Here is a 19,482-nt window from a genome sequence, read left to right as displayed (position 1 = left end):
TCTCATGGGCTTTAGTGGGTCATGGTCATAAGGAGTAGTGTCACTTGTCTGTGAGAAGTAGTGAGTGTCCTTGCTGTGATCCTGAGGTTGAACAGCAGTTAAAATGGGAGAAATGAACACAGAGTGACTTTGGGTCAGAATCTGTTAAGATTGAACTTAGCCCATTCAGGCCAGTGATGCCTGACTGACTAGTAAGGCAAAAGCTCTGTTGGTGAAAGCCAGTCCCTCCAAGGTGCATGGTGCTGTGGTCCTTCCCTGTGTTGGCTTTCAGCTGGGGTAGCCTCTATCTCTGTTTTCTACTGATTTATATTAAATGCTTTGTGGAGGAAGATATTCTGGATATGTGAGCCTTTCCATAACTGAAGAACTTGATTAGTTCTCATTGGATACCTGTGAGAAGTTTGACTGCTTGGGGTGCAGAGCATCCTGTGGTAAGAGGAGCGGGGACTTGTAGAGTGGAGGGGGGTGGGAGGCTGTATCAGTGGCTGCTCGCTGCTCTGCAGAGCAGTTCCCATGCTGGTCATGCTTTTGCTGCACGATTTTGTTCTCAGCTGGTTTGCTGTGCTGAAAGTTTTGGTTCTGGTTGACCAAAGCCCTTTTAATGCTTCAGGTGCAATTCCAGTTTGTGGGAGAAGTACTGGGTCCAATACTGTACAATCTCTTTATTAATAACATATTAATAGGGCCAGGTGAAGAATTTTGTAGGTGATGCAAGATGGGAAGTTGACAGACCTGATGTTTGTGTTGCCACTCAGAGGCACCTGGATAGGCTTGAGGAATAGGCAGGCAGGAACCTCATGAAGTTCAACAAAGGGAAACAGGAAGCTCTGCACCTGGGGAGGACCCGACCTGTGTAGCCGCTGTTCTGTAACCATCCATGTACCTGTGCTGGGGGCCTGACCACCTACAAAGTTGCTCTGCAGCAAGCAAACAGGTTTTCTGCGGGAAACCCAAGTTGCAGGATGGCTCTGTAAGGAGCCATTGACTTGGGTTTTGGTTTTGGCTCTGATTAATAACCCTGCACCTTCTCAGTGGTAGCTGAAATTCAGCCTTATTTCAAATAAGACTGCTCCCTTTTTTTGCTGCTTTGGGTAAAGATTTGTGGATTTTTTTATGGGGACTCTGCCATGAATGTGGGAGGAAACATTCTGATTTTGGCTGAGGTTTTAAATGCATGACTACTTGATTCCCATTGGCAACAAAGCAGTCAAGCCCAATTTCTTTATACCAAATTACTGTCTCTGTGCAGCTGGATGTGGAGGTGGATATTGAAGAGCAGCATATTTGTGAGTGTGGCTGCTTTGCTGTGCTGTGTTTGTGCAATTTGTGTATGTGTCCCTAAAATGCATAGTAAGATCTAATAGAAGAAAAGGACCATAGACGTACATCAGTATTTTTATTGCAGAAGTCCAAAAAGTGAGCAAAGCAGGGAATTCACAAGTCTGTGTGGTAGCAGCTGATGGACAGCTAACATGGCTCCCATTCAAAATGGTGTTGCTCTGAGAGGATGGGGAGTTGTGGCTGTGCTGGGCTGGTTCCTTGGCACTTGAAAAGAGGTCTGGCAGCCTGTGTGTGTCCTGCAGAGCAGGTGCCCATGGCTCTGCTCACACTGTGTCCCTGAGATACGCAGGCCAGGCTGATGCTGTTCCTACCCATTAGGGTACATATGAATGCAGTTACATTGTTCCTTGTCTCAAGCTCTGCTTGAGCCTACCTGGGACTGGGAGAAGTGGCTGTAAGGAGTCAAGTTAAAAACACTTTATGCATGTCTCCTATTTCTGTTGACAGCTGACAGCAGGTTTTTAACACTGAGAGCAGGTAAGGAGGTGTGGATGGGGTAGTCTTTTACTGATAGGTGCTCCCAGCCTCCTGCAAGTGCTGACTGAAGGACTTCAGGCAGTGTTTGATGGGCAACCTGAACATCTTGTTTGTAGTCCTGCAGGGAGGAATGTGCTAATGCTTGATTAGAAAAGGCCATGTAAACAAACCAGGCCCAGATTAAGGCCACTACTGTTATACTGATATAATTTTTTAAGAGTTGCACTTAAGTAAAAGCTCCCTAGACTAGCAGTCTTGAAGAAGGATCAGGAGGGAGAGTTTTCTTCTGAAGAGCACGATGAAGCTGTCAGTGGTTGAGCAGCATAAACTGTCAGTGCATTAGCGAAGACTATTGACTTCTGGTCGGAATTTCTGTCTTGCCAGATTTGTGTCACGTTTTAAACAATACTGGTAGAAGGAGCTGGTTTTGAGTCATCAGGGGGAGTATTTTACCACTCTGTGTGAGGTTAGTTCTACTTTCTTCTTTCACAAGTCATTGTAGATATGATACTTTCCAAAATTCAGGGCTAAAAGCACGTGTTAAAATCACACATAGAGTGGGGTGTGGGTTGGTGGTAGATGATATCTTTCTTACAAGCCTGCTAGTTTAACTTGTTTTAACCTCCTTACAACTCCAAGCCTGGAATAAACCTTTCTTTTAGAACTAGAGTTGCTAAATCCTGCCAGCTTCTCTGCTGGCATTGTCACAGATAATTCTGCTAGGAGTTAAAATGAGAGGCCATCTCTTTTTTTTTTTTTTTTTTTTTTTTTTTTTTTTTTTTTTTTGTATTACTAGCATGCTTAGAAGTCTCTCTTTAATGCCAGAAATAGCTGTAGTATACCCTTTTGTCTTCCCTTGGAAGTGGAATGAAAATACCTGTATTTCCACTTTGTGGTTCTCTTGTTCCTGACATTTGAGTCAGCTTTGACACACAGAAAGTGGCAGTGTCTCTTGGCAGACAGGCAGTGAGGAGATAAGAGCAGCTTTGATCTCTCTCCTCCACCCCTTCCTCTTCTGAAAAGATCCTGCCAAAATGCTTGCCATGGCCTAGTATTGTTGCATTTTTCCAGAGACTAAAGAATCAGATCCAGATAATGCAAATGTTAATAGGAGAAGTCAGTAGCAGGAGTGCAACTGACCACAAAAATATTTGAGATGCTTCAAGGAATTAAATCCATTCTTTTATTTGTGGAAGGCCCATTGTTTTGAATATTTGCTTAACACTTCTTCACTCTTTTCCTTTAGGGGAGGTAGTTTCTCTATTTGCAAAATGCAGTATTTAAACTGTAGAAGTGAAATCACTTGTATACTGATGAGTCCTTGCTGAAGCTCATGTGAGTTCCTGTTTTCTGCAGCTGTTGTGGCCATAGTGTCAGATAGGAAGTTTTTGATAACACCATTTTGGAGTAATTGTGTGCCCTGTCTGTTTACTTCCTCTCTTTAACTTTATCCCAAAGATGTTATAACCAGGTCTATGGTCAGATTCTTCCCTCAGTCCTGTCTTCTTTCAAATGAGTTAATTTTTTTGTATTGGTTCATATCACAGCCCTGGAAATATCTGTGCTTACAAAGTCTAAAATGGGATGCCATGCTATGGTTCTGAAAATGAGCCAGGGGACAAAAGAGGTTGGAAATTCCTTAAATTGCTATTTCTGTTGTACTTCTCGTATTGTGAAAGGACAGCTTCCGTTCCCTGCTTGAACTGTGGCTGGAGATGTCCCTTCAGTGTTCTTCAGTGAAGCCCTGAGTTCAAAACATGCACTTGACTGGTTTGTAGAACATGTAAATATGGGTGCAACTTTTTTCCCTTTTGCAAAAAGCAGAGATGTTTTTGAAGAAATGCTGCTGTTTGGCCTAGCTTCAATTTGGTTTTGAAGAAGAGTAGGTGAGGATGTCACTTTTCTGAAACAGGCCACTAAATTAAGTGCAAGTGTCAACTGTCAGCCCTCCTGTGGCAGACCACACGGTTTTGAATTGCAGGTTTCCTCTTGAGCCTAGTAAAGCAGACTGTCTTTATAATAATTATTTGTCCAGTTTGCTTTTCTTCTAAAATCCCTGCAGACCGCATTTTTAGTGTTGTCTCCCAACTTTTAAGTATGTTCACAAAAAAAATTTCAAGAAAATGTGTATGATGTATGTAATTGTCAATGTCAACTAATCAGAAGACTCTAGTTAAATCTTTCTTTAACATTCATTTAGCTTTCTTGAAGCACTGTTTTTATTAATTTGATGGAAAACAGCCTATATGTAGCCTTTTCCAGGAAAGAATATTTTAAAGTGATTTGAGTAGGTTCCAGTTATACTGCAATGAGCAAGCAGTACTTCCTGTAGGGCATCAGTAATGTAGAGGCTGCCCACAGGTGGTATTGAAGGTACTTGATTCTGATGTGGATATACTCAGGAAGATGCTTCTTAAGAAGAAATGGAAAGGAGAAAGGGATCTATCACTCACTAAGAGAATGTTTGGTATATGCTCATCTGTGACTTGAGTGAAGTTTTCTCTTATCTACAGCATTAATATTTGAGCTTTCAGGAAGATAAACTGCGTACATTAGTTCTGCTGGTCAGCAGTATTAAATATAAAGTTATAGGAAGGAACTGTTTCAACAGGATGTGGATCTGAGAAGAGGCTGATGTTGAAAGATCACTTTCTGGTATGTCTGAACATGGTGCCCTTGCACATGTGAACCATTAATGGATACAGTGGTAGAAGAAGTGAACTCTTTTTGGTGTGCCAAAGCATAAAATCTTCTGCTGATGAAATCTTTGAAGTTGCCATTTGTTAATGTGTATGGGAAGGCATGGGAAAAAGTGATTCTCTCTCCCTCCCCACCCCTGCTCCAGAGAGGAGGAAGACAATTCTTAATGTCTTTTGAATGACCTCAGGGATCTGCTCCCACTCCTTTTTCCTTGTAACATACTCACCTCTAACAAACAAGTGCCTGGACTGTGTAGAGCTATTTTAGGCTTGTGAGGATTTTAGGAGAAACATTTCATGTTTTGTATGGTCTCAGACTTAGTGCCATTTTTGTCCCTGAATATAGTAAAAATCATGTGATTCATACCTAAACACACTGCCAGCCTTTTCCTTTAACAGCTCTTTCAGCCATATTCCCTTTCTGATCTTGGCTTGGGGAAGGTCTTTGTGTATCTATATATCTTGTGTTCCTGGTTTTTCTTTTGGACTTCAATTGAATTGAAAAAAATATTTTCTTGGGTGAATTTTGGAGGAGGAGAACAAGGAAGAATTATGTATGTAAAACTTTAGGTATCCTTTCCATTAAAAATAGATTTGTTTTCTGTTTTCTTTCCATTTACCTATGTTGTTTGTATTTAATTATTTCTTCTTCTTCCATTCTGGCCCCAGTTTTTCACTCAGACAATTGTTTTATTATAATGTCTAAATAACACATTTTTCCAGATATTGGGTAGTCATGTAATTATTCAATTGTTTTCTTGAGTCAAATTACTTACTCTGTTACTGGTGTCTTCCTCTTTAAATGTTTTCCAGATGACAGCCCCCTTGAATTTGACACCCATTCTGGTTTCTCATGAGTTCTTTTTTATGATAGGATTAGCTGTTAACACCCAGAGCTTTCTCTTCTTATTTGTGCTGCTGAGCAATGATGCTTTTAAAATATCTTAAGCCTCCTTTGGATATAAATCACTTGCTAGGGTTCCCAATTCCCATAATAGGTGGTTTTCCAGTGTGTGACTTGCTTCTTTAGTCTTTCTTGCTAAACTGTTTGCCTGGATACAGAATCCATTTTGGGATGGGTTTCTGAAAATAATCTGGGATTTCTCAAACTAAGATGGGCTATTTCTTAGTAAAAGTCACTCCTGTTCTGAAACAACTAAAAAATGCTTTTCTTTTACCACATAGGATGAGTGGGAAGCATCTCCTTCCTAAGATTCCTGCTAACTGTGATGACAACTCTATAATGAGCTGTTAAATTGACCTGTTTATGGAATCAAAGAAATGTGGGGATTACTTAGGTAATTGTACTTAACCTTGTTAAGGGTTCAAGGTGTTCAAACATGGCATAAATAAAAGGTATTTGAAATATTCTGTGAAAAAGCGGAATTTTTCCTATTTCCTTTCCTTGAAAATAGTTTTTCTTCCCCATTTCTGTAGTCCTGTACTGTTTGTATCTGTAACAAGTACTTCAGCTGCAGATCAGTCATCTCTGAACTGTGTTTTAATGGTAGCTTCAGAGTTCACTTTGTTTACAAAGAACTGTGGTTTTGAAGGGAATTAATTAAACTGATTAATTTAGAGTAAACTTTCACTTGAATAAAGTCTAACTAAAATCTAATGGGCCGAAGTCTTTTCAGACTGATACTTGTCAAATTTTTTGAAATGTTCATGTTACAAAGTATTTGATAAAGAAAAGAGTGGGAAGAATTGGCAAAAAAAATTCAAGCCAAGATCATGTCTATGCTTTGTAAGTACCAGGAAGTGAAGGAATTCTGCTTAGCCCCATGCAATAGTTTTTCAAAGTTCAGAAGAAAGTGGGAATTTTGGTGGTGTGTCAGTGAGGGCTGTGATTCACATGGGGGACAGTACAGGTAGTTTTAGTGCTAATGCCTCTTGGTGCCCACCTGTGGGCACTCTGGGACATGGGCTCTGAACTACAGCAGCTGTGAACAAGTTTGAGCCAAAAGCAGCTGTTGATCTGCAGATCCTGTAGTGCTGTAGGTCATATCTCTGAAGACCTTGCTGTCAAAAGCTCTTACAGTTATTATAAATAAAAAAATGACATTAAAACTTAAAAAAAGAAGACAGACTGACTGAAGTTCTGTTAGTGGCACCTCATGTGTGACCAGTACTTTACACATTGCTCCTAGCAAGCACCTGGCCTTTGGGTTGTTTGCAGAAACATTGTACAGACCATCCAAACACCCTGGAATGCTCCGTTCCCTCCTTGAAGAGAGCAGGGGTGGGGGGTGTCCTTGGGCAGGGGGGGTGTGCCCAGGTGGGATTCACACTTGGAGCTGCCTGCGCTCATCTGTGCGAGGGCCGTGGCTGGGAATGCTGCGGCTTGGGGGTGTCCTGCAGGGGGACAGGGCCAGGGGCTGGAGTCACTGGGGGACAGCAGCTGCCCCGTGCAATGAGCTGTGCAGGTGTGTCCGAGTGCTCGCAGCTTTTACCTCCTGTGAGGTGAACACCAGGTAAACAAGAGCCAGCTGTTTGACCTGTGCCCAGGAGCATTGAATGACTAAATAGGAGAAGAAAATAAAATCTGTGTGGTGCAGACTGACCTTGCAGGCTGGAGCCCTGGCATCTTCTTCCTGTGCTTTTAGCATGTGGTGGTGGCCATAAACCCCAAGAGAAAATGCTCCTTCGCAAGAACCTCTTGATTAACTCTGTAAGTTTTAACTTCAGTTATATTTGTATCCCTTCAGTTATTTGGAAGAGTTTAAAATAGGACAGCTTCCAGGGGCACTTCCATTTCAATGGAAAAACAATTATTAAAAAAAAAAAATTTTAGAATTTGAAATAATGCTCACTTTGTTGTTTGTGTATCTTTCCTCCCATTTCCAGAATTGTGTCTCATACTCAATTTCTTTTGCAGTTCTGTTCAGTGGAGGGACTGCTGTGGGTCAGCCATGCTAAGGGGCAAATGATGGAGGCAAGTATGAGTTTATCCTTTCACTGTTACCTAATGTTGGTTTTGCCAGTTTTTCCTTTTGAACTGTTTTGTTTCCCAGGGCTCCTGGGAAATAATTGCACAAATGATGATATTAGAATGTTCTGAGATACAATAATGTTATAACGTCTGCTCAGTGTGGCTGTATATGGAATTGTGAATTTTGTTCCTGATGTAGTATATTCTTGTACAAATAAGAAATGTATGGTTTTGAACTTCATGCTGTAAAGTATTGTTTCCTCCCACAAACAGAATATAAAGGTGGTTGTAAGGGGAGAAAACAAAAGTGAGCACAGAAGTTGAATCCTAATGCAATTAAGTGTGCTAAATAATTCTGAAGATTCACAATTCTTCACACTTTTGAGTATTTTTTTTTCCCCAAAAGTAGATACTAGAACAAATAAGTAGTTGTAAGGATCTTCATACCAGATGTGTAATTTGCAAAGCTCATTTCAGGCTCATAACAGACTCATCTTATGGAACTAGAAATAGGAGATGACTACAAAGTTCCCAGTAGCAGCCTCTCAGAGGCCATATCATTTCAGAAATCTGTCCTGGAATACACAGGGTGGCTGTGCCTTGTTTGTGAGCTCACTGTGGGCTGATTTGTTTCAAGGTGGTTTGTAAATTGCCATAGGGTTAATTTAAGCAGGTTAATTTTTTCTGGCAGATAATGCATGGAACTCCAGGTAGACTGAAGTGTAGTGTTCTTTAAGACCAACAGCATTAACAGTGGTAATATGGATAGAGAGCATGCAGGAGATCAAAGAGATCCTGGCTGGAGAGTATACCAGTCATCTTAGATAAGAACTGCAGTTCTTCAGTGAGTCCTGACTGAAAAATAAACACTGAGTAAATTAGCTAAAATGAAAAGGGCAGTTATGGGTCAACTGTCAGGTTTGTACTTTATATGCCAAATAATTTTGGGACTCTTACTTTTTTAGATGGTGAGTTTTGTTCACTGAACCTTTTAGTCTGATGGTTAAAAATTAGCATCTAGTTTTGTGATTTTTGTCCCAAAACATAAATTGAGTGGAGACCTGTGGTCCAACTTCCAGCAAAACCTGTTACCTGAGGGGGAAAAAAAAAAGATTAAGACAGAGCAAGCTCAAAAGTCAAAGCACACTACTAGACATAAAGGCACTTGAATTCATTTAAGGAAGTGTTAGGTATGTAAGTATGTTTGCACATCTTTTTTTTCTTCTGCCACACAATTGCTGCATGAATGTGGGTAATATATTTTTATTGGATGTAGTTTATTACTTTGTATTTAATGTGTTACTGATTAAACTGGCCAGTATATTTAGGCTCAATGCTTATAGCATCTTCAAAGTACTGAGATAAAATCCTGCATGATTCCAGTGTTCTGTTTTCTATAAGTACTGAGTTTCTTTTTGCCTCCAACTGATAGCAGTGACACTTGAAAAAAAGAGAGGCAGCTCTTCTGATATTTTTGGATGGCAGTTTGGAAGGCATTTTGAAATATCTGTTTAACCCATTGTGTCAGGCTTCAGATGCACAAAATCGAGAGCACTCCAATTGTAAACTCAATGCATTATGTTTCTGCAGCTGTTTTAGCATAAAAATGAACACTCTCAAATCCTAAATATGCTCCATTACAAATAATTCTTTTCTAAAGCACAAACCACTTTCTGCCAAGATTGAGGTAGACCTCTGTGAGCTGGCTTCTCTATTTATAGACGCCTAATCAAAGTTTTCTCCTGCAAAAAACAGTCGTCAGCTTCTGAGCATGTGATCTCATGGTGCTGATGTGAAACTCTTTCGGTTATTGTGTCATTCCTTCCTTCCTCCTTTCCTTCCCCATATCTTTGCTGACCTTCTCCCATAGTTGTTGCTATACAAGTGCTGAGCTGCACTGTTGTATAACCCAGTTTTGCCTGAGCGCAGGGAATGACTTGGGTTGAGCTCTCGAAGAATAGCTGTGCAGTTCCTGTGCCAGAGGCTGAACTGCACATACCTGGTGCTGATCCCTTGTAGATTCGTTGCTTAATCTACTTTTCAAAAGGCATTCTTGTTTCCTCTCAGAGCTATGGACAAGAGTATGCCAATTGAAAGCATTTCACTTGCCTGTTCTTGCTTGAAGACAGATTTTCACATCTAGTTTTCAGTGCCATCAGTGGATGCTGGCTGTAATAAGCCATTTGTCACTATTTGGAAATGTTCTGGTTTTTTGCATGTATTAAATACTGTTAAGTTAGGGTCTTAGATCTTTGTCAAAGAGCAAAATTAATTCTGCCTAACATGCTCCTCAGAAATTTAACCTCATGTTCTGTTAGATGTTATTATGGGCTTGTTCTTAATAAACAAAACCCCACTCGTTTCTCCTTGCTTCTCCCCCTTTTGAACAGTTTTTTTACCTTTCTTGCTTTCCTGCACCCTCTGTGCTGGGCTTCTTCCCTCCGGCAAAGAGTGACTTGTCTCGCACAAGCTTCTGCAAGCAGCCTAGATGCAACTAATGCCACACGGAGGGGTGCTCCGAGGACTGATACATTTTATTTTGTTAACAGCATGTTTTGCACACTGGATTTTTAACCCACTACTTGCTGCATGGTTGTATAATAATGATTACTCTTTTGTTTAACATTAGATAAGCATGAGATCACCGTGGCACTGCTGCATGTGTAGTCACTCTTGAAGCAATTGCACACCTAATTGGCTGGCAATCTTGGCATTTTCAAAATAAACACAAGCCTTTTAAAGAGAAGGGACTTATTTCTGTATGAATAGTCAAATAGACCTGTTGGGTGTCATCAATGGAGCCGTCTGGCACTGAACAGTTGTGTGATGACCCTGATCCTGGAGGCAAATCCCAAGATCAAGAGACCAAAAAACAACATGAATCAGAGCAAAAATTATCCAAAATAACGCATAATGCTTTGGAGAACATTAATGTCATTGGTCAAGGCTTGAAGCACCTGTTCCAGCATCAGCGCAGGAGGTCGTCTGTTTCTCCACATGATGTCCAGCAAGCTCAGGCTGAGCTGGAGCCTGACCTGGATTTGGAAAGCCAAAGCGTCTGTGCTGAAATTGATGGTGTCTCCACCCACCCCACAGCTCTGAACCGGGTGCTTCAGCAGATCAGAGTGCCACCTAAAATGAAGAGAGGGACCAGCCTGCACAGCAGGTGGGGCAAGGGAGATGCTCCAAAAGGAAGCCCGCAGATCAACAGAAGGTCTGCTCAGGATATTCAATCGGGTCGGCCCAGATCATCATCCACTACAGATGCTCCCACAAACTTGTCTGTGATGGAGATTGCTTCTTCTATCTATGTAGGTGGAGAGGAGGCCACAGCAGCAGCAGCAGTAAGTTACTCAGATTTACCTTTGATCTTTATCATCTCCTTGTATGTTTTCTTAAGCCCTTTGAAATCTCGTTTTGAAAAGCAGGTTTCTTTCAGCAAATTCAAATGGTGCTGTGTTCAAAAGCTTCTTCAGTGGTGAAGCAAAGAGCTTAAAAGATGCAAGCATTAGTCATTTTCTCACATGGCAGGTGGCTGATTTTATATGTATTTGATCAGTGAAATGAGAGCTACTTTGAAACACATAAGGTTGTTTGGACGGCACACCACAGTCAAACAAGAAGTGATGGGATGAGCAGTAGCCAGAGTAGTCCTCCTTAGGAACTGTTAGCTAGTTCCTGCAACAAAACCTTGCATTTACCTAGATGGCTTTTTAAATTCCTCTCTCATTTTATTGTGTCTTTTATAAAAGCAAAGAATTCCAGTTTGACTGGATGGTGCTGTTGGCCTTTTAGGCTGTGAGAGGCTCCGGGAACACGGGCTGCAGCCTGCACAGCTGTCTAACCCCTCAGTGCTGGGTTTCCTGTATGTGGTTTAGATCTGCCTGGCTGCTCTGCTGACAAGGGATCACTGCTGTCTCCTTCAGTTTGTCCTGCCTGTGTGGGAAATTCACTGAAATGACAGTCTCTGTTCCGTGGCATGCTCTTGCAAAGTTGTGCAGATCAGCTTATTGATGATACCACGACGCAGTGTTTGTCTTACCATTTCTTCCCTTTCCCAGATCAATTTAGTTGAAACATTCTTGAGGTTTGATGGGGGTTTTTGTTTGGGTTTTGAAAGACTAGCTTTCTAGTTAATTAACTTTAGCTTGTTCAGGACACTGGTTCAGAGAGTCCCCTGAAAAACAGCCCTTAATAACAAAGGGGTCTACAAAGGCTGGATATACTTTAAGAAGTTCGTTGTTTCCTCTTGCAAGAAACATTGAATGAGTCTGCCTGGAGCTGTATCCAAAGCTTTTGCTTCTTGTCAACTGTTAAAACAACAGAGATAGTAATAAAGTAGTTGTGAAAAGCATGCACTCTCCTGGGCTGGTTAACTTTGCAGTTAGTCAAGCCATTGAGAGTCCTCAGAAAGAGACCTCAAAATAGCTTCAGGTTTATTTGTGTATTTATTTGTCCCTTGATAGTGAATTTCCAGCTGCTTTTTAATATTTGCACCATCTTGTGACAGTAACAATGTACATTGTAGGTCTAAAGTGACATGGCCAAGGAAATACTGCTATGGAGAATAAGACCTAAAATGAGAGGGAGATGTGAGTCTCAATCCCTTGTACAGAAACCATGTTGCATGTGCCTGTTCTCTGTTACTATCTTTTGTCTTTTAGCCGGTAGTCTGTAGGAGGAGGAAAAAAGATGGGTGGGACAGTTGGATTCTTTCTTTTCCTGGAAAATTTGGCCAAGTCTGGGTGGTGTACCCCATTTTCTTTCCTGAGAGCAGGTAACAGCACTACCTCACAGTGTCACACAAGGATTGGAAGAGTTATTCAGTGCCACCTTCCAAAAACGGGGAACTCTATCCCCTCACTCCTCCAAGAGCCAGAAAGGTTAAGACTGCTGCCATATTGCTATGCAATCTGCATAATGTTGGGAGCTGTAAAAATCACATGAACTACACTTAACTTACTTTGCACAGGAAACGCAAAGTAAAAATTGGAAAATACAAATGTTGGATTTTTTTCACAGAGAAGGACAGAATGTTGTCTGATATTCCATGAAAAGCACTGTGTGTGTTTGCAATAGTAACTTAATATCTTGCTGCTATTTTAGTCTGAGACATACTGTCTTTGCTATGGCATGTGTCTGTACATACTAGGTTTAAAGGATGTTGATGCCACTCGAAGTTGCAAATTAATGGGAGACAACTTGCAAGTTAAATGCAGATGATTGTACAGCTTTAAGTAATATGTAGCAGCTTTTACTGAATTTTCAGTGTAGAGATGTAATGCATTTGTAAATCAACTCCACATAAATTTTAAATCACTGATGTGATTATTAGCAGAGCTTCTTGGTTTGTGATTTGGTGAAATCAGTAAAGCATAATGCAATCATTTGGTAAATCACCCTTATAACAGATGTCAGCATTGTTTTCTTTGGAGAAGCCAGCTTAGCATTCAGGCTGCCACACTGCTGGAATTTATAACTTAATTAATGAATTGTTAAATTGCAAAAACTAACTGTTCTTTCAACAGTTTGTATTGGAAAGTTACTTACAACACACTTAAAATGAGAATCAGTAAAGAGCCAGGAAAAATCTGAAATCGTTAGAGCAAACTTCAAGTTCGGTGTAAATTCAAACTTTAAACACTGTCTTTAAGTTATGAGATACCTGAAATTGTTTAACACAACTTTAACCCTAAATTCTCCTATTTCATTTAACCTCACTGAGACTAGATTACATAATGAAGCTAAGAAATAGAAACCATTTGTTTAAAGTATCTGGCAGATAACTCTCAGTCATCAGGGCTGAGAGTCCTCTGGACTCTACTCAACCTGTATGGATTGTCTCTACATCTAACTTTCACTTAATTTGTTTTTGTTGTTTCGTGCTCACTTTCTCAAGACTTTGCCTATTTATCTCCTTCAGCTTTTCATGATCTTACCTTTCAAATAAATTTTTCACCTTATCCTTTTGATAAAACCACACCGATTTCACTTCCTTGGTTTTGGTGTTTGCTGCTGACAGTGAAGCTATGCTGACTCACCTTGCATCAGCAGGGAGTATTTCCTTTGAAATTATTTAAGAATTTCATAAATCCATCTATAATTAGAAAAATGTCACTGAGCTGCAGCATTGATCCATCTGTTGTGAACATATGGGCTATACTAGCTATGAAGAACAAAGAAGCAATGCATAGAATGAAAAAGTTGTGATTTAATAATGATAAGAACTACATAACATAGGATTTGTAGTCAAGCAATATAACTGTTTTCTGATTCCTGTCTTCTGTTGTTGTTTGCTTTGCTGGTACCTCCCCCTGTTGTGACACAGCCTGTTCCTTTTGGTGTTGGATGTGTGCTAAGCAGTTCTGGGGCTCCTCTGCCCTGTCAGGTAACAGGTGTTAGAGAGAACTGCACAGGGCTTTGCCCGTGCCCTCATGTCACCTCCGTCACTGTGCTGGCACTGCTCTTGTGGCAGAAATCCCTGCTCTGCTTTCCTTTCCTTCTTTATTTTTCTCCCAGTATTCAGATTTATGACACCTAGGAAGAGTAATGAACATTTTGTTTGCTTCACATGCTCTGTACCTGCTCACTGGGACACTGAAGTGGGAGGTGATGGGTTCAGTCAGGGAGCTGGCAGGCACTGCACACACTTGGGTGCAGTGCACCCTTACTGCTTATAAGATTTGATTGTGACTGCAGAAGGTTTTGCTATGAGTAGATGTAGGAAGTCAGCAGACTTAGATTGCTGAGAAATTAGCCTTCAGTTGTATTTTATCAGAGTCTTATTTTATCACATTATTCTATGTGCTTTTGGGGACTGCTGTGAAATTGTCAGCGCTTCTTATTGGAATGGCAGGAGTGTTACCTGTTGCAGAACTGTTTGTCAGGCATGGATGAGCAGGACCCCCCATGCTTCAGTCTAGCTTACTACTGAAGCTTAAGACCTGTTAAACATATCCAGACTATTTCCATATCTTCCATGTTTTGTGGAGTCAAGCCCTGAGCTTCATCCTTCTGTGTGAGGCTGCACAGTGATCTGAGTTTATGCTTGACACTGCCTACATACATGCTGTGTTAAGCTTGGTTTAAAGCTTGTGATTTATTTGCTTGTTGGGTTGGTCCTGCTCGATGCTGTTATGTTTGCTTTTTAGCAGTAGGTGCTGTGTCTGAACAGTTTGGAAAAGGAAAAAAAAACTTTATCAGCCTGGTGTTGTCTACGAGGAAAATTGCAAAAGTGCAAAAGGAAATTTTGTAATTAAATTCCTTGGTGTACTAAGAAACTCGGGCCCCACCATGGGGCAGCTGTGGAAGGGCAGGGCTCAGAGCAGCAAAGCTCTTGGAGCTGGGTTCTCCAGCCTGCTGCTCAGAGTCCCCTTCTGCCTGTGTCACATGAAGAGTGCTGTGTGCAAGGAAAAGGTGCTAAACAGATATGGTATTGATATTATTTTGTCTTGCCTCTGTTCTGTCTTGGACTGTTTAAACTTCTGAGAGCTCCTATCTCATCACCATTTTTCACCCCTTTCTTTCCTGGTGTCTTTGTTCCAGCTATATGAACCAGATGGAAGTCACCTTTCTTCATGTGCTGGGCACCATTTTGTCATTTTTGTTGCATTTTTAAAAACAGCTGTAGTCATTGTCTATCTTTCACTCCTGATCCAGAGTTTCTGGCATGTCAAATGTCTTATCAGACCTCACTCTTCCTTTTTCAGGAGCTTCTTCTTTCCCCAGCTTGCTTATTTCACATGGCAGGGTCAGTTTCCATCTGTCTCCTGATTAGATACACCTACACCTTCCTTTTCATGTCTATAACCCCGTTACACACACACACACAACCTCCCCCACTAAACACACTGCCAGAAAGCTTAGGAGGGTAATCTCCTCAAAATGTTGGATTGTTAACTGGAGTGGGGGGTTGGGTTGGTTAGGTGTTGGTATTTTTTTTCCCTGCCAATGTTTTATGTTTTCCTTGTGGCCGGGGCAGCTCTGGCTCCCGTGTGCCTGTGCTGCTCTGCTCCCAGCAGAAAAGTCAGCCTGACGTTCGTGCTGTGCACGGTGATAGGGTTGCACTATTTGTGTCTTGCAGCAAGATAAGATACTGTCAGATCACTGAGGTGGCTTAATTACACGTTAAGATAGGTCAGCGGATGCTTTGCAGTGGATGCTGCAAAGTTTTGGAGACAAGAGTCTTTATTTCTTGCTTGTTCTGCAAAGCCCCTGGACCAGGGTTGGACCCTGGGTGCTGGGGCCAGACTGAAGTGTTACTGCATTGGCACTGGGGCTCACAGAGCTGCCTGCTCAGGCTGTTCAGAGAATTTAGAGGTTCTCTTACCATACAACAAAAGCATAATACAATCTCTGCTTTAAGCACTGGTTTATGTGCAGAACAGGGTTAAGCCTGAAGCAGCGGTCGGAGTTTAGCAAGGGCTGGGATAGTCCCTTTCAGGTAAAGGTGGAAAACTCCAGTGCTGTTGTAACTTTGCTTGTGAATAGGTTGATGTTGTGTTAACTCATGTTTGTATGGTTCTGCAGAATAATGAGTTTTGGATGAGCCTGATTCTGTGGTGCCGAGGTCCTCCACTCCCAATGGGAATTAAGAACATTGAGTACTTTGTGGCGTAAGGGAGAATACATTCTTAATAGTCCTCTGCACACAAAATGTTTTTAGTTCACAGTATTGTTCCATTCTCTGTTTTCTCAATTTGTTGTTGAAGTAAAAGGGCAAAATGTTATCCCAAAACAGCAGATTGGATTTTTCTGAATACTTCATTTGCATATATTTGCATGTGTAATAATCCTGCGGCATGTTGTTAGGCTTTGTATAGAAGCTGAGAAATAAGTGTTGTAGCATTGAAAATGTAATAATTAAAATCTTACTGAGATACTTCACTTGGTCTTTTATTTCAAACAGTCTAAATATTTTTGCATAGATCTTTTCTTGTAGAGGCAACCCACTGAGCTGAGAAAATCAGGATAGTGGTTGTTTGAAAATGATTGAGCCTGCACAGTTCTCATTTGGGTCTCATGTACTTACAGAGCTTTTTGTGGGGTAATTATTTATGTGTCAAGACATGGCAAATAGAATAATATTGATATTTGAGAGATATGAAACTACTGATACTTTGGGGAGCAGTTGTATCCGCATAAACTTTTATCCGTGCCGGTGACCCACATGCAGGACCTGGCACTTGGCCTTGTGGAACCTCATTCATTGGGATTTTTACTGCTGAGGTCTCTGTACAGTTTGCTGTTGCCTGGGCATGACACCAGTGTTGGTGTTGGAGCATGGCTGTAGTGAAGTCAGGTTGTTTAGTCTTGCTTCTGGACAGGTAATTGGTTTGGACTGTTTGGTGGAAGCCCTTGGCTGACACCTTCTGGCATCACTGAGAAGACAGACCAACTTGGATTAATTTAGTATAAAATAGTTTGGTGGATTTGCAGCTTTTTGCCTCCATAGGCCCAGACATTTCCAGGTTGCCATTTGCTTGTCTTAGGGCTACAGGAATGATGAGAGAAAGTATTTACTGTCTGGGGTGGGATTCTCATAGAGCAGCTTTTTAAGGCTCCACTCCAGTCCTACTGTATCCTGACAGAACTTCACATGTCCTCATCCACTTGTCAGTTTTGACAATAAGTTTTCATAAATATTTCAAATATCTTTGGATTTTGGTTATCAACTTAAATCTATATTCTGTTAATGTCCACATTTTAGAAAATGACTACATATACTTTTGGCCTAAGTTCACAGTTTTCAGTTTGCAGCTGCATCAATATTTTCCAGATGTCGATCCCATGAGTATCAAAAACCCACCAGCAATAAGCTTGCTTTTCCTAATTACTTATAGTGACTCTTTCCAAGTGCTCACACTGGTCTGCACATTGCATGATAACGTAAACAAGACAGCAAGGTGCCGCCCTTTCAGTATACATTGCACAGTTGTGAAAGAATGAACACTTGCTCTCCAACTGTAAATAGTCTTAGTGGTAACTTATTTGCCAGAAGCTATTTCTGCAAATTCTTCTGTCCTAAACACCATGCAACACACCTGGGACAACCACCTGTGAAAAGGCAAAAGATAAGAGTATTTTATAGCATTAAAATTACGTGGAATGTCTACTGTGGCTATGAACAGTATGTCCTGGATCTATGCAAGGTGACTTTGGCTTTAACCCATACCCCAAAGAACAAGCAATCTTAGCACCATACTCTAGTGTTGGCTCTCCTGTTCAGCTTACATTGGTGGTAAGCACTTGGTAATTTTTTTTTGTAATTAATCGAAGTAAAACATCTTGTAATTTTGGCTGTAAGGGACTGGAAATGCTAGAAATCATTTCACTTTCAGTGTTTGCAGCTGGGTCATGTTCAACCAGCACCAACTTGCACAGCTCCTATGAAGGAAGAACTTCTACTCATTTGGGAAGGTGAAGCAGGAACTATCTGTACCCTGACAGCCAGGTGTACAAGAACCTCGATGGACAGTGCACAAGGAGCATTTCAGGACAAAAGGAATTTATCTGTTTCTTAAAACTGGTGCTCTACACCCCTGGAGCTGCAGATCCAGGCTCCCAGCACATCCGAATGGAGCTGTGTCCTTGTGGCCGGGGCAGCTCCGGCTCCCGAGTGCCTGTGCTGCTCTGCTCCCAGCAGAAAAGTCAGCCTGACATTCGTGCTGTGCACGGTGATAGGGTTGCACTATTTGTGTCTTGCAGCAAGATAAGATACTGTCAGATCACTGAGGTGGCTTAATTACATGTTAAGATAGGTCAGGAGTAGGCTGAGGGTTATTTCACAAGCTCAGAAATTAGTCTTCAGTTGCTTAATTGCCCCAGAAACCCATTCTGCACCAGGAACTGCTTTCCTTCTCTGGTAACAGTGACTTTTGTGCAGCAGAGAGGGGCATTAGGCTCAAAGTCTTACTTGTGGGTGAAGGACACACACTCACACACACTGTATGAGGAGAGCCAAGAGTTTAATTTTAGTATAACTGAAGTCTGAAGGGTCTCATCATTATTAGTCCAGAGAAAAAGTATTATTGGCATTAAAGTGTTATACAGATTATATATGTGTATATATGTGTATATAATCCTTCCTTCAGGTTAACTTGCCCTTCTAGTGTTCCTCAGGTCCTACAGTCGGTGGTGGTGTTCTAGGCAGGGTGGAGGTGTTACTACCTCAAGCTGTCAACAACTGGCGTCCTTCACTGGGAGGTTACTTGGTTGCTCAATTCTAAGGCTAAAAATGCTACCTTCTGTAGGCAGTGCTGTTAAAACTCAGCGCTGTATCTTCTGCTGATGTGGTTCAACCATGATAGAGCAAGCTCTGGGGATCTGTGCATGCTGTAACAGGTAGCAGAGCCACTGCAGATGTGCCACCAATGTTTTTGACTTGTCCACGTCTTCCACAGTAGAATACCATCCAAGATATCTCCAAATCTCTCTTAGGATTGGGGTGAATTTCAATAAAATTATGATTTTGAGCCTTTGGGAAAGGGGCTGAACCATCTTTATCCCCACTGTCTTTAACTGTGGGGATGTCACTAAAGTTAAAGATAATGCTTTGTTTGCCTGTTGTTCACTGTACCAACACTATCTATGATCATTACTGTGCTAATATCAAATTCCATGGCAACTCAAAAACATTCTAAGTCATTTATAATTGTAGTTTTGACTGTGATATATATCTTATTTGTCATCCTTTTTGCGAAGTTTTCATGAGTGCTTTCTGAAACAGTTACATAGAAATTCTAAGTGTAATTTAGTTGGAAATTAATGTTAAAATAATAAAACTTGGGCTTTTCCTTTGCAGTAGCCCATATAGCAAGTGGGTGGCAGAGAGGAGAGACATAGAGTAGTACCATGGCACTCTGCCAGGGTGCTAGGATCAGGCAGGGTTGTGGTTCCGCTGGGTGTGTTTATCTGCCTTGTGCAGTTTGCAGGTGGAAGACCTGAATAAAAGAGCTAATCTAATCTCCCAGTTCCAAATGGTGTGCAGGAAGGAAGGGTATTTTTCTGGGGCATGTTCAGATATTTTACAAG

At 41.3% G+C, this 19,482-nt stretch overlaps 1 protein-coding gene across 5 annotated transcripts in view; it reads left to right on the top strand.

The window, feature by feature from the left end:
• Window positions 1–19,482, top strand: part of TMCC1 (transmembrane and coiled-coil domain family 1) — an 80,962-nt gene that overhangs the window by 6,205 nt on the left and 55,275 nt on the right. For 3 of the 5 annotated variants that reach the window (XM_039558853.1, XM_039558854.1, XM_010390293.4), the window contains 2 exons: window positions 7,396–7,452; window positions 10,079–10,793. In XM_039558853.1, the coding sequence (XP_039414787.1) occupies window positions 10,245–10,793 (549 nt within the window). In that variant the 5' untranslated portion in view covers window positions 7,396–7,452; window positions 10,079–10,244. The remainder of the gene's footprint in view (window positions 1–7,395; window positions 7,453–10,078; window positions 10,794–19,482) is intronic. The other 2 variants (XM_039558855.1, XM_039558858.1) reach the window with 2 other exon arrangements.

Source organism: Corvus cornix, chromosome 12 (genome assembly GCF_000738735.6).
Source record: "Corvus cornix cornix isolate S_Up_H32 chromosome 12, ASM73873v5, whole genome shotgun sequence".
NCBI lineage: Eukaryota > Metazoa > Chordata > Aves > Passeriformes > Corvidae > Corvus > Corvus cornix.
Note: the sequence above shows the minus strand (reverse complement) of the source record. Positions and strands in the feature narration are given on the sequence as shown.